We start from the raw sequence: 14,035 nt of genomic DNA, 5'->3' as shown, positions 1-14,035 counted from the left end.
TTTCCCCACAGCGTTGTGACGTGTGGCCGGTTTGAGGTGAATTAACCGCCGCCAAAGCGGAACGGTAAAGCGCCCAAGCTGTGAGCGTTTCAGACGGTACGGTTGCGTGGAGGGACAGTGTGCTCCCCAGCTGATCCATCCCGACAAAAGGTAATGTCTCCCTGGCTGCTAGCTAAATTAAACAATATTGTCTTCATATCGTTGCATCCAGACTCACAAATCTACTGTTTTTATTTGGTTCCCAGACAGATCATGAGCAAAGAGTCCCAAATGAGGGCTGCAATAAACCAGAAGCTGATAGAAATGGGGGAGCGGGAGCGGTAAGCGAGCCTTTCTCTGCAGTTATTTGGTTGTGAATGGTTTAGAGACTGTGCAGTGGCTTTTTAATGTGTTTACATAATGTGAACTAAATGCGTGGCCGCAGGTTGAAAGAGTTGCTCAGGGCAAAGCTGGTGGAGTGTGGATGGAAGGATCAGCTGAAAGCACACTGCAAAGGTATTGTATTTAATTCTGTGTGTGCGTGCGTGGGCGGGCGCGCGCATATATGTGTGTGTGCGTGTGTAGTGGTCCTGTGAAACTGGATCTCTAAACTGATTTAACTCCTGTGTCCAGATGTGATCAGAGAAAAGGGCCTGGAGCACGTAACGGTAGAGGACCTGGTCACAGAAGTCACACCAAAAGGCAGAGGTATTGTTCAGGTGTTCATGTGCAAACCACAACAGCAGGGGGTGGAAGAAGCAGAGGAATAATTACTGAGTAACTTTCAGTCTGCTCAAGAACAAAAAAACATTACTCACAGAGTCTGCCGGTACAAACTCCCCGCTGCACCCTCACTATTTTTATTTTAAGATCCCAAAGTTTGTGAAAATACCAAATGTGAGAATTTTGGTGGCAAGTGAATAAAATAACATTATTTATTACAGCACTGTTGTTTTTGATTGTATCACAAAGATACAAATACACACATACTGACGTCTTTGTTTTGTTTGTTTTTTTTTTTAATTATTATTATTTGTTCTCTCCTCTCTGCAGCGCTGGTACCAGACAGTGTGAAGAAAGAGCTCCTGCAGAGAATCAGAGCTTTTCTAGCTCAACACGCAACCTTGTGAATGAGATGATTCATGTCTAGATAATTTTTTTACTCACTGTAAATCCACAGTTTAAATCCAGACTGATGTTTATTCTCATTGTGAGCATTGCCGAAGTGTTATTTTTATTTTGTATTGTCTGTTTTCATATTGATTTTAGTTTGTTATGCAGCGTTTTTTGGAAAAAAAAAAATAAAGCCATTCCTATTTTGGTCACTGCGGGGTCCTGCCTTTTATCTTTTAATTGCTACTGAAGACCTGTTTGACCTGTTTGATTTCTGTGTACAAACCAAAACAGTACTGACAGACCTGCTTTCTTCTTTTTTGCCGCCTTTTGTCTCATGCATGAGCATGATGAATGTTTTGTTCCAAAAATAAGATTGTAGATGGTATGACAGAAATGTCAGTCTTCATGTACATAGTTGTTTGGCTCTTTCATTCTTTAGGATGTTACGTAAGAAGAAAAAGATGATCTGGGACCAATATTTCCATTGTGCTGATATTTGTATTATTTACTCTCCTTACTGAAACATTGTGCATTTGTGAAAATTATGTTTAAAATGTATTTCTATACTGCATGAGCACAGAGGTGGTGGCGATTCTAATCCAGACAATCAACAACTTCTTGAAGGGTTTCACCCTCAAAAATCATCCAGTGCATACTTTTACTTTGTTAAATGAAAAGTTATTTACTGGAGAAAATTAAAATCCAGTCCTGTGGTCAGACACTTATCAGGCAAACTCTCACAATGCAGCGGTTACTCTATTTTCCCTTCAAGGAATCATGTTTTCTCAAGTACAGTTGAGAGGAAGTTGAGCCTAATGCAGTCATGCTCACACATCTTACATCACTGAACCTGCTGGGCAACATATCTATTCTTGTTCTGTATTTTTCATGACCTCAGACTTAATGGAAAGATCTTGTCAACTGATCTTGCTGTCCTCAAATGATATAGACAGTGACAGGTGTATTTATATTTTTTCCATTTGTTTCATGGGCAATGTGAGAGCTTGTGTGTGTGGGTGGGTTGGGTGAGGTTACTACAGCTGTAATAATTATAATATTTACTGCTAATTGCTAATAATTAGTTTTGTTTTTTGGTTATGGTAAAATGTGACATGTTTGTCTATTTTTTTTGACACTTTACTTACTAAAAGGCTGCCTGATAAACAAAACATAATATTCTATAATGAATATAATATAATTTGGAAAAGCTTTGTTTGTGTCACGGGTTTTTTGCAAGGTTCGAAACACCTCACAAAAGCCTTTTACACATGTAATGAAATACTTTTAAGGGGAAATCACTTGTTGCTTGTTTTTCTTTTCGTACACTGAAACATCTCAAAGTAAACTCTAAATAAACAAGTGATTTGCTCACATACTGTAAATGTTTTACCACTTAAGTCATGAGATGAGATTTTTGTACTTTGGAGCACAATTTGTGTTCAGTCTTTATAATTCCTCCACAGTTTGGGTCTCAACATGATCAGGCCATGAATATGTAATCTAACTCTTGCAATAATAAAAAGTCAAACTACTACTGTACACCAGCTCTTCGTATGTAAGACTTTGTAAATAAATAAAATTGTAGTCAACAAAGGTCTCATGTAACATCTTTGATGGGTTGTAAACATTAACACAGCAGATCTACAGGCCTGACTTATTAAACTTAAACCAATTTACCTGTTTTAATATGAAACCTGTCACATTATGAAAAGCACAGGTGGAAATAATTTATCCAGGCAACAGTTATATCTTACTACCACATGAGGCTGCTAAAGCTGCAAAGTTGTCCTCCCATTGTATTTCTCTCACTCATCAGCTAATTAGATTTTTGTCTCTCCTTGTTTTCTTCCTGATGTATCTGTGTTTAATGAGCAATAGTCCTGCCTGACTACACATCAAAGAGCGGAGGCTGTTATATTTTAATGGATGTAAAACCATGTAAAACCTCACAGCTCTCTGCAGCTGTTACTCAAAAGAGCAAGGGTCCGTAGCCTCATCCCGTCCTCTGAGAGCCTGTAATGCTCGTTATACACCAGGAAATAAATTTGTTGGGTGGATAAAAACAGAGAGATGACTTTGCTTTCCTGATGTGTAATGAGCATAAATCTCATAAATCTGCAAGAGAGGCTGTAGACTTCTAAACTTTTTCTCTTATTACCCTTTTGGAGTTTAGGGTCATGGTGGCACCGCTGGCTTTACCAGCAGCTAAAATAACTGAAATCTCTGGAGAAAATATGTTGAAATTTTTGTTGTTAGGAAATGATGTAATTCTTCCTAGTGCTCCGTGGGAGTGTTGGCATATAGGTGAAAAGAGCACAGACATGACAGAGACCGTGATGATTAACACTGAGGTTCCAGTAATAGTCTGATTTTGTCTGCTCAGCATGTCATCATTGTAACCTAATAATATGCTGAAGCCTTGTATGGTACAGAGAGTCAAACATGTCCCGTGTTTGATTTGGTGTGCTCGTTGGTTGGTGCAACATTTTTGTGTTGAAATTATACGGCTGTAAACATTCCTACGCTGCAGAGTGTTGAAACTCAGTTTATAGACACAAGAGTCCACTTGTTTCTAAGGCACTGCATAGTTTAGCACCTATATGTGTAGTAGTACATATCAGAGTATCTGTGGGAAGAATGTTTTATCTGATGTTCTGTTAGTTCTATCATCTGCTATACCTTTTTTTTTTTTTTTTTTTTTAACACCTGCAATGACAAAATTAACTTGAACTTGAAAACTCTGACAAAGTTGCATCAAACTTTTGGCCACATTTATGTAATAGATAAGTAAGTATGTAAATACATAAATAATAAAAGAAAACAAACCAAGTTTAATACAATCCACTACAACAGCCCTAGAATGAAACCAGAGTACACGCTGTACAGGTGTTCACTGTGCTGAATTAAATATTAGTCACAGCTGGCGCTACAATGGAATGTAATACACACGACAGCTTGAAAAAATAAATAAATCGTAAACTTGCTTCCCAAAGATAATATTTATTCAAGTTCTAATGAGCTGGATTTCATTGTGTTGTGCCAAACAAAATGTTCATATCGGCCCAGCACATATTTGCTGTCCAGCATGTTCTGAGCTGCAAAACATGAAAACAGACTCTTGACTAATTCACTTTGGGCGTTTTACAATAAAACTTCCTCTTCTGATTTAGATGTCCGCCCATGATGCTGTTACTCATCGCCCCTCTGACCCACTTTGACTCTTTTTTTTTTCACAGTGTGGTTGAAATCAAACTCCTGCCACAGATTCGGGCCGTGGCGGTGGTTAGCTGCGGGGATGATTTGATGTCTACAGTCGCCTCCCAGTCTCAGGTGAGAGGCGGAACACTGAGCAGCGCTATAAAGAGTTAGTGCCCTTTCCTGAGCACAGGCGCTCTCTCTCTCTCCCTCCTTTATCTTTTTGAACACCTGAATCATTTAACAGGTAAACGACATTTTTGTAAGTGACTGCTATAGATGTTTGTGCATTTAATCACACGACTGTAATCCTATGCTCATGTAGGGATTTTGGGATTCTTCAAACTATTCTAATATTCCTATATTTTACTTTTATTTTTATGTTTCAGTTTTTTCTTTTTACCTGAGATGTGACCAGCTGCTTTGTTTTGCGTGGATTCTCTTCCAAACCTTCAGAAGCATCACTGTAAATTAGCACTTTTTGGTGTTAAACGCTCCACCATCTCCCCGCAGCTGCACCTGAACCGCAGACCGCAGGTGAGGCAGCAGGGAAACAGGGATATCTCCAGGATGGAGCCCGCGTTGAAACCGGCGGCCCTTCTCCTCGCACTTTGGTGCTGCTGCAGTGAGTAACATGGAAAATACAGTTTGTGATAGTTTACAAAACCTGTGTTGATTTTAAATTGCGTTCCTTAGGTGTAGTAATGTGCAAAAACACAGGCCCCAAATACCTGAAAATCACCCGCTAGCCCACTGCTCAGAGGGAAAAACATCTCTTAAACTGTTTTACATATATTTCAGGCGCTCAGCGCATTAACTACGTATCTCCACATCCTGGAAGCACCAACGGAGCAACACGACTCACCATCTCAGGAGAAGGTAAGAGACTGAATCCTCAGACACTTTTCATAGTTTTGTTGATGGTAACCATTGATCCAAAAATGATTCTTTTACTTGTAACGTTGTCTTTAAGAAATTATTATTATTATTTTTTATTCAGTTATGACTTTAAACTATGGCACATAAATCAATTAAATATTGAGTAAAAATCATCAAAAAGTACAGAGAGAGGTGCCTGCAGTTACCACATTATAATTCTGTTCAGCCAAAGTACAACTGAAGACGTCAGATTAAAGTACTTGAAATAGCTGCAAATGACAAAAGTCAACTCCTAATCCAAAACTTCAGGGTCTTTCACCTGTTTTCATGAAGCCGAATGATTTCCTTCAGTAAGACTCATCCACTTTGCTCCTTGACTCCACAAACCAGAAACAAAAAAAACATTTAGCATTAATTTATTTTAAAAGTGATTATTCTGGTGTGTTTTTTCAGGTTTTGCTCAGGAGCGACAGTTCCAGCTGAACCCAACAGACGACATGTTTGGCAACCGTGTGACCCTGGTGTCAGATACCCTGTCAGTCCCCTGCGATGTGGAGAGAGACTCAACACACGGAAACCAGATCCTGTGTTACACCAGGTAGCCTGCAGGCCGAGGGAACACTTTATTGAATATACACATTTTTTTTAAAAAAAAGCATTTACTCATGAACACGTGTAACTAAAATGGTTCATTTTTGTCCATCACAGACCCATGCCACCTGATCAGTATGTGGTCCATGTCAGTGTGGACGGAGTTCCCATTCCTGACAGTAATATATGCTACGGCTCATACAAACCATACCACTGCAGCTTCTATGTAAGTCTATAATTAATACAACACAGACATTTTAAATTACAAGTTAATTGATCTGCAGTCAAGTTTGGATTTGTCTCACTGGTCTCTAACAGTCTTTAACTCTCCTTAGGCCGTCTGGTATCGCACCCCCACTATCTACTCTCTGAGTCCAGTCAGTGGTCCCCCAGGTACAGTCTTTACTCCTGTAGCACGTGGTGAATTTACTGAGTCCAGTGTGAACTTAAAAGTAAACCCACTTCAAAAACACTGCAGGCACGCTGGTGTCGATGAGAGGACGGATCTACACAGATGTGTACGGAAGCAACACGGACGTGAGCTCAAACGGCCTCAATGTCAGATTTCTGAGGTAAGAAAATAGAATAAAACTCAGTTTGAAGATGTTCAAATTACAGTGAAGTGTTTTCTTTCACCAAAATATTATAATGTAGTTTTTAAAAATTAGGGACATTTCTGACTGATGTATGATGATATGCTGACCTACTAATTTAAAGATGTTTTGCATGATTTGCATTTATTCACTTTTTTTAATAAAATCAAAATTAAAAGTTTAGGATTCAAACTTAGACTAAAGAAGAGGTTAATTTGCTTGCTCTTTAACAAATAATGTTAATGTTTAGACCTTTTAACTGCAGACTCTTAAGCTTTATTTATATGCTTTTGCAATTAGACAACATAATCTTGTTTGTTGCAGAGCCTACATGGGAGGGATGCCGTGCGAGCTGCTTAAACCGGAGTCAGATGAGCTGTAAGTCGTTTGTTTAGATGTGTACTGCATCTAGAAATGAAATCACAGTAAAAACAGCAAAATCCGTTACACTACAGTCAAAAAAAGTATGAAGTTCACATACGTCTCAAAGCAACTTCAGCTGCAAGGAAATCTTTTGAGTGATGACTCTATGTTAAATGAATTTGGTGATATTACAAATGACTTGCTGTTCTACACAGTATTAAAAGTCTTTCAAATGTTTCTAAAGGTATGAACTACGACTGGATTCAGAAAACTCTCACTGGGGATACATGAGCTGCAAACTGACAGGAACATATGTTGGTGAGCTGGTTTGGTTCACAGTTACAGCTGCATTAATGTATATTTAAAGAAAACAAGTTTAGAAACTGTCCTTTAATAATTATTGTTTGTTTCCGACAGGGCATCACAACTTGAGTTACATACTTGACAATGAATTTGGGAGGTAAAATATTGTTTAAACATCATGTTAACTTCACGTTTTGACAGTTTTCATACTCAATGTTATTGTAAGAACAACAGTAATAATGTTTTTCATTACTCTTTCAACAGGAGTTTACCGTCCAAGAATCTGTACAGGGTTTCAGCTTTGGGCAAGCTTTCCATGTTCCAGACGTATGCAGGTACTTCAGGACAGCAAGACATTTATTCATAATTAACTTGGCAGTTTTCATAAGTAGTTGGTCTGTGTACTCTTGTTTTAGTAAAATATTTCTTGCTTTACTTGATCAGAGGTCACAGGAGTCTCTCCATCCAAGGGTAGTGTCATGGGTGGAACCCTGCTGACCATCCACGGCCGCTTCTTCGACCAAACCGATCAGCCGGCACGTGTTCTGGTTGGAGGTAATCGTCACCATCAGAGTGGAAATGTACCATAAAACTCAACTCAACTTGTGATACTGTGATAACTTTGCTGATATAATTTTCACACAGTACAAAGTGTTCAGCATGAATTAATGAATGCGGTCCGTCTCCACAAAACAAAACCGAACACATTGTTGGGGCCTAAAGTCACGCGATGGTGATAATCCTTTTCAGCACGACAGAATGTGCACATACTTCGTAACAAAAGAAACTGAGTTTGTTGCACAGTGAGAAGAAAGAATCCTCAGAAACCTTAGAGACACAGCAGACCATGACAAACGATCCGGTGCGTCTTTTCATAAGGTTTCATGAGTCACTGAACATTCTGTTGACTTGTAACAGATCATATTTGACAGTAAGGGAAGACAGTTTTTCTTCAGTCAGCGCTCTTTGTAAATTGTAAAGATGATGTGACATCAGAGACATCAGAGAGTAACATAAACCAGATACAGAATGCAAAGCATACATTTTCAAATGACGGTACACAAAGTCCAAAAACTGAGAATACCTCAAATAATTTAACTAGTCAAATTTTCCCTTTTCAGCCTTGAACCTTCATGTCTACAGCAAAATTTGCATATTACTGATGGCGTGTGTAAGTGCAGCCAACCAGAAAAAAGTACTGTAAAGACTGTTCTGACACTCCATATTGCCTTCCATGCTTTAAAGTTAAAAACAACCATTCAGAATTGTGACAATCTGTACACCGATTATTTTTTAATCTTTTTTTTGAAAATGTGAAATATGAAAATATTTATAAATCTCTCAACAAACAGATATGATATTTATCAATCATATGCAGGGAAACTGAAGTGTGACAACAGCAAAAGGAGGAGAAAAAAAATGTACAGACAATAACCTTGAAAAAAAACAGAACACTATATTCCTCATGAGCATCTACTAGATACAGAATCCAGACACAAAGTGTGTTGTTGCAACTCTTAACTGTGCATCTGAAGACAAGAAATGCACTTTTATTTATAGTAAATAAATGCCCAGCTGAAACTTCTCTGAAGTGCACAGCACTTCCAGTACTTTTAGTAACGCTTCAGCTGATTTCACTTTGCGGTTCACTAGTCCCTTAAGTGAAGCATGTGCTGTTTTATTGTGTGCAAGTGGAAAGTTCTTGTGAGCTTTGACACATTTTTCCTCAGGCCTGCCTTGTGAAATCCAGAGTGTGTCTGATGACAGAATTACGTGCAGGACTGACAAACAACAGCACCAGATGAACAACAGCATGAGAAGCTACCCAGGTGAGCACCCGCCGCCTCCTCCTCTCTCTTTTTTATCTTTGAATTTTGAAGTAACCAACATTTGTCTCAATTCATCCTGCTGCTTTATTTCGTGCTGTGTCATTATCTGAACAATGCGTGAACATCAGTTGTCAACTGCATCACTGGAGGAATTTGAAGCATCTGTCCAACTTGTCAACATAACCATTGTCTTGAAGATTGTGATCTCATCCCATCACTTGTCACAGTTCATCAGGTCTTAGCACACTTTGATGTGCTTTGTACTGTAACTAGATAATCTTTTATCAGACTATGGCAAAAGCACATGTTTTTAATCACGCATTGTGCGAAGAAGTTCTCACAGAGCTGACGTCAGCGGCAGATACAGTTTGTAATTTCTACGTTTCGCATCAGGATTTCTGTCTCATCTTGGCTGCTTGAAACAAAACAGCAAGTATGGAGCATGGAAAAGGGTTCTAAAACAAACGGATGCTAACACTGAATTTCATTGTTAAAACCTGGGTTTAGGAGAAAATTATTAAAATAAAATTTGAATTTGTTTTGAGTATGTTTTAAAGCCAAAGACTAAAAAAAAGGATCACACATGTACCATTCATTCCTTGTGTGTTCATTAGTTCTGTGTAAGAGTGCTTTACAGGTTGCCAGTTTGCCTCAAATAGTTGCCATTTAATTTTCTGTTGGTTGACATATCAATCAACTATTCGCTTCAGCTGTAATTTTTACAATTTTACAATTTATATCATCAACTTTCAATTTTCAATTCTGTCACATGTACGTTCAGGTGGCAGAGGCCTGAAGATGGAGGTGTGGAACAACACAAGACCCCGTTACCTGACTGACATCTGGAACTACAATGACAACACAACAGGTTACTGGTGGCAGTGGATCGACTCCATGCCACACATCTTCCCTCACGAACTAAATTTTATCGCCACACGGTCCAGAGGCTTCTTTGTCCCCCCAGCAAGTGGTAACTTCACGATATACCTCCACTGTGACGACCGATGTGAGCTCTACCTCAGCAACTCCAGCAACCCGGAAAACAAGGTATGAAAAGAGAGTTTATTTCAAAATAAATGACACATACTGTCATCAGAAGAACTCATGCAAGTAAAATATCTTCTTCACTTCAGGTTAAAGTTGCATACCAGCCATATTACGTCACAGACTACAAGCAAATGGATTCACAAAAGTCTGAAGTGATGGTTCTAGAGAAAGGAAAACCGTAAGTGTGGGAGTGTGGCTGTATTTACCACAAATTCGTACTGCGCCATATTTACAGTAGCTGTGAACATTCCAATGAAAATAACCAAAACCTTTATTTTTCTGTAGCTACTACATGGAAATACTACATCAAGAATATGGAGGTGGAGCAAGGGTCGACCTTGGTTTGTTCCAAGAGGAGAGTGCTTTTACTGAAGACCAGACAGACGATGCTGTCAATGAGGTCCAGAATATCGTGGCTGAATACGACGTGTATGATGAGGAACAGGTATGTGGTGGCCAGCCTGATGCTAAGCTGTTGTTTTATTCTGTAAATGAAGCATAACATTTTTTTTGTCTCAGCACACACCTGTCTCACCTAAACTCATTATCGCTGTCACTCAGGTGGTTACCTTTGACTCGTGGCCCGCCAACGTTGCTGGAGTCAAAGAGGTCCAAATGGTGAGCGTCAGCAGCAGCTGTGCCAGCCATCTCTGTGGGAGCACCTTCTTCAGCCTGGGCTACGGAGACGCAAAGACTGGTAATGTGAAATACGATGAATGAACTGAATATCAAGAACAAAGAATTCACTGATTATATACAGTTATTATGTAGTCTAAGATTAAATCATCAACACTGACAGTGTATATTTTAGCATTGGTAGCCAAAAGGAAAATCCTTAGACTAGAGGCTCTCATCTTGTAAAACTACAGTGAGCTTTGTCTTTGTCTTCTTTAGGACCAATCGCAGTCAGCGCCTCAGCAGAGGTGGTGGAAGCAGCCTTGAACAGCCTTTGGTCCATCAAACCCGACACAGTTCAGGTCACCAAACAGGAAGACAGCCAAGGATCTCACTATACAGTCACATTCAGTTCTGACAGAGGTAAGAAGAGATAGAAGAAAACAATCCAGTGAGTTTTGGAAGAGGATCAAAGTTTCACTTGAGTGACGCAAACAGATTTCAGCGTCAACTTGGCTTCATCCTCAAATTCCTATAGATTTAAACGAGGTTCAACAGAAACACAAGAATTTTGTACAAAGATTTGTTTTTTAATTGGAATAACAGACTATTAAACTACATCACTGTTTTACTTGCTTTAAACAGCAAATGTGAAACTTTTTTTTTTTTTTTTTTTGATGGCAGGTGATTTCAGACCTTTTCAGTATGAGGTTTTTGGCTCCGACACCAACATCACTGTTGTGGAGGTCACCAAGGGGAGAAGCAACATGGAGACTTTCACTTTGCTCTGGGAGGGAATCCCTACAAAACCCATTTCCTTCAACGCGACTGAGGCTGAGGTCTGTAATGTAAAAAAAAAAACAAACCCATAACTGTCCCTCTGTGTGCTCACATATCTGTAATTCTTACATCGACCTCATGTGACTGTGAACAGGTGCAGTCAGCTCTGGAGGACATGATGAAAGCCGAGTGTCCTGGTGAGATCCTGACCACTGAAGGCACCGATGTGAAATACTTCAAAGATTTTGAAGATGACAACTCTCAGGTCAGTGAGGACTAACAAAAAAAAACTAAAAAAAGTTTTTCCACTGTCAGTGTTTCTCAGTAACTGTTCTCTTCACATATGATTTACTTAATTTTACTTTTTTACTCTAAACACAAATTTTCTGAATGAACTCACCAGACCTTACTGTAAATCTTTGCAGAGCATCTGATTTTGGATTCTCTTTGTTTTCTCACCAGTTTGACAGTGCTGATGAAGGGACTCCTGTGAAAAACTCTGGTTTCTGTGGCCAGTGGTCACTGAAGAACGCTGGGGTTCTCTTCAAGGAAACCTACACCAAAGAGTCCGGCGGCACTTATGGACCAGTTTCACTGGACCAACACCCCATGGTAAAATGCACAACTGCTTTATTCATCATTGCTGGTTTTGTACATCTGGTTCAGTTGACACAGAATTTAAATTGTGAATGAAAAGCGAATTTTTCATTATAAAACATGCTGAAACATGTTCCATACCTTTCCCTCCAGCTTTGCTTTGCATACAAGGGAATGTTGAAGGATGAAGTTGGAATGATGTTTACTTACCGTGACAGCCAAGGCCAAACCAAGACGGAGACCGCAAAGATCAACACTCTCTTCACAAAGGGCCACAAGTCAGTAAAAAGTCAGATACAGGTTGTACAAACACTGATTACAAATAGCTTTTTTCTCACCAAAACTGAATGTGATTATTATTTCTTCACAGATGGAGTTATAAATGCATGGACCTGCAGAGTTCTCTGCAGACAGAATATATCGGAAGCAGGTACAGTCTGCTGGAGCTTTACCTGTACAAAGACGTCTCTGGTGCAGATTTCTATGTGGATGCCGTTCACATTGGAAAGAGACCCACCACCAGTGATGAAAATGGTACACAGCTCGATAGTTCGGTTGCAGTGTTTTCATATCACAATTCTGTTATTTTTTTCTGGAAACACATTTCTATGTATTAAATTTGATATCAGAGTGTAAAAAATGGCACTGAGCCATTATTTTATTGATGTGCTTTTTCGCTCAGCTGTTCCCCACAAGAGGAGGCCCCCACCTTTTGAGAGCTCTGGTCGTTCCTTCGAGGTGATTTCTGTTACCAAAGACACGTGGGCTGATTCGCAGATCAGCTACCAGGTTAAAGCCACACCAGTGGAATGTGCCTTTGGGTTCCCGCTGCTAGAAGTTGGCTTCCTGCAGGTAGATACATCACCTACAAATTCCTGCTTTGGGCCATGACAGTCGACTGCAGGGAAACACAGATGTCGTGTCTAGTTTAGGTTCATCTTGTTATTCAGAACCAGCAAACCCAAATTCACAGGGGTGAAGCTGAAGTGAAGAAAGAGATCCTAACGTTTTAACTCTTGTTCTTTCTCCACTTTAATGTCAAAGATGTCCAACGGCACTGAGGACATGGCTGAGTTCAGGGAAGGAGCAGCCACCATCACCATCACTCGCACTCACAGCGCCACCCCTCCCCTGAACGGCACCTTTGATGTGGAGATTTATGGAGGCCGAGCTGAAGGTAGTTCAGATGGGGCTTTAACTGTCCTGGCTGCATGCGCCATTTTCCACAGATCGTTGAACAGATCGTCCAGAAGGTTAAACCCACTGTCTGACCACTGACTTTTAAACTACCTGTATTTTAGCGCTGCTTCTGTGGTAGTGAGAAGCCAATATTAGCCTAAAGTAAATGATCTGCATGAGCTGTTTGGCCAGTTTCCAAGCCTTCTTGATTTGCACGCTATCATTATCAGCCACTGTGAAAACTTAATGTACACAAAACAAAGATAGACAGCTGGAGCAATGACTCAGACAGGGTTGGCTCTGCGAAGTAATCCCTGATTGGGTTTCTTAAGTTCACAGATGACAAAAGGATGCGAGTTGAACCAAGTGCGTTCACTGTTAGGCTTTGACTCTTTGCCAGAATTAACTCACAGAAATGTAGAATTAATGTTTGCCTTGAGAAATGAAACACTGTGCAAACACAAAGGGATTAAAGAAGGTGTAACTGATAACTCCTGCACTTCAGCTCTGTCTTTCTAACATATAGGTCAACAAGTTGTTTTGAATGTCGCATGATTCTTTGCTCCCTAGTTTCACAGTCCATACTGAGGCACTGATGGATTACAGTGTATGAAATCTTTACTACAGTAAATATTTTAACACATGACGCTCCTTATATCTGAATGCAGCACTCACTTCTACGTACCTTCCTGCAGTACACTACATGTCACGGTTGCTTCTGCAGGGAGATGTTTTAACACAGCCAGTGCTTGTTCTCAGGTCTGTCAGTGGACATCAGTGAGGAGGACCTGAAGTATGCTCTGGAGGGCATCGCAGGGATGGGACAAGTCAGTGTCTCAAAGCAGGGGAACTGCAGACGCCCCAAGTGGAGGGTTGAGTGGCTGACAAATCCTGGAGACCAGCCCCTGATCCAGGTCAGACTCCACTTTAAGTAGTAATGCTGAAACCACAGTATCTGTAGTGTATTCA

General features: G+C 39.9%; 2 protein-coding genes across 2 annotated transcripts in view; both read left to right on the top strand.

The window, feature by feature from the left end:
- The first annotated feature begins 31 nt into the window (after window positions 1-31).
- Window positions 32-1,304, top strand: LOC121191968 (transcription and mRNA export factor ENY2-2-like). The gene is made up of 5 exons (XM_041053477.1): window positions 32-150; window positions 246-320; window positions 425-495; window positions 613-687; window positions 1,033-1,304. Exons 2-5 carry the CDS (start codon window positions 253-255, stop codon window positions 1,107-1,109), a joined length of 291 nt encoding a protein of 96 aa, XP_040909411.1. The 5' UTR covers window positions 32-150; window positions 246-252; the 3' UTR covers window positions 1,110-1,304.
- A 3,176-nt stretch (window positions 1,305-4,480) lies between these two features.
- Window positions 4,481-14,035, top strand: part of pkhd1l1.1 (PKHD1 like 1, tandem duplicate 1) — a 30,881-nt gene continuing 21,326 nt past the window's right edge. The window contains 26 exon segments of the mRNA XM_041052849.1: window positions 4,481-4,537; window positions 4,804-4,915; window positions 5,092-5,169; window positions 5,623-5,767; window positions 5,878-5,986; window positions 6,096-6,153; window positions 6,239-6,332; window positions 6,678-6,731; window positions 6,961-7,034; window positions 7,134-7,176; window positions 7,284-7,354; window positions 7,464-7,574; window positions 8,750-8,848; window positions 9,630-9,895; window positions 9,982-10,073; window positions 10,181-10,340; window positions 10,457-10,592; window positions 10,790-10,933; window positions 11,195-11,349; window positions 11,445-11,555; window positions 11,753-11,902; window positions 12,041-12,165; window positions 12,258-12,421; window positions 12,570-12,739; window positions 12,932-13,064; window positions 13,826-13,980. Of these exon segments, the coding sequence (XP_040908783.1) occupies window positions 4,861-4,915; window positions 5,092-5,169; window positions 5,623-5,767; window positions 5,878-5,986; window positions 6,096-6,153; window positions 6,239-6,332; window positions 6,678-6,731; window positions 6,961-7,034; window positions 7,134-7,176; window positions 7,284-7,354; window positions 7,464-7,574; window positions 8,750-8,848; window positions 9,630-9,895; window positions 9,982-10,073; window positions 10,181-10,340; window positions 10,457-10,592; window positions 10,790-10,933; window positions 11,195-11,349; window positions 11,445-11,555; window positions 11,753-11,902; window positions 12,041-12,165; window positions 12,258-12,421; window positions 12,570-12,739; window positions 12,932-13,064; window positions 13,826-13,980 (2,952 nt within the window). The 5' untranslated portion in view covers window positions 4,481-4,537; window positions 4,804-4,860.

The sequence above is a fragment of the Toxotes jaculatrix genome, chromosome 13 (genome assembly GCF_017976425.1).
Source record: "Toxotes jaculatrix isolate fToxJac2 chromosome 13, fToxJac2.pri, whole genome shotgun sequence".
Classification (NCBI taxonomy): domain Eukaryota; kingdom Metazoa; phylum Chordata; class Actinopteri; family Toxotidae; genus Toxotes; species Toxotes jaculatrix.
Note: the sequence above shows the minus strand (reverse complement) of the source record. Positions and strands in the feature narration are given on the sequence as shown.

What these genes read in the sequence shown, in the direction of transcription:
- LOC121191968 (XM_041053477.1), top strand. Translation starts at nt 253, where the DNA reads ATGAGCAAAGAGTCCCAAATGAGGGCTGCAATAAACCAGAAGCTGATA. An exon ending in GCTGAAAGCACACTGCAAAG is followed by an intron (nt 496 to 612) that starts GTATTGTATTTA and finishes TCCTGTGTCCAG; the next exon opens with ATGTGATCAGAGAAAAGGGC. An exon ending in AGTCACACCAAAAGGCAGAG is followed by an intron (nt 688 to 1,032) that starts GTATTGTTCAGG and finishes TCCTCTCTGCAG; the next exon opens with CGCTGGTACCAGACAGTGTG.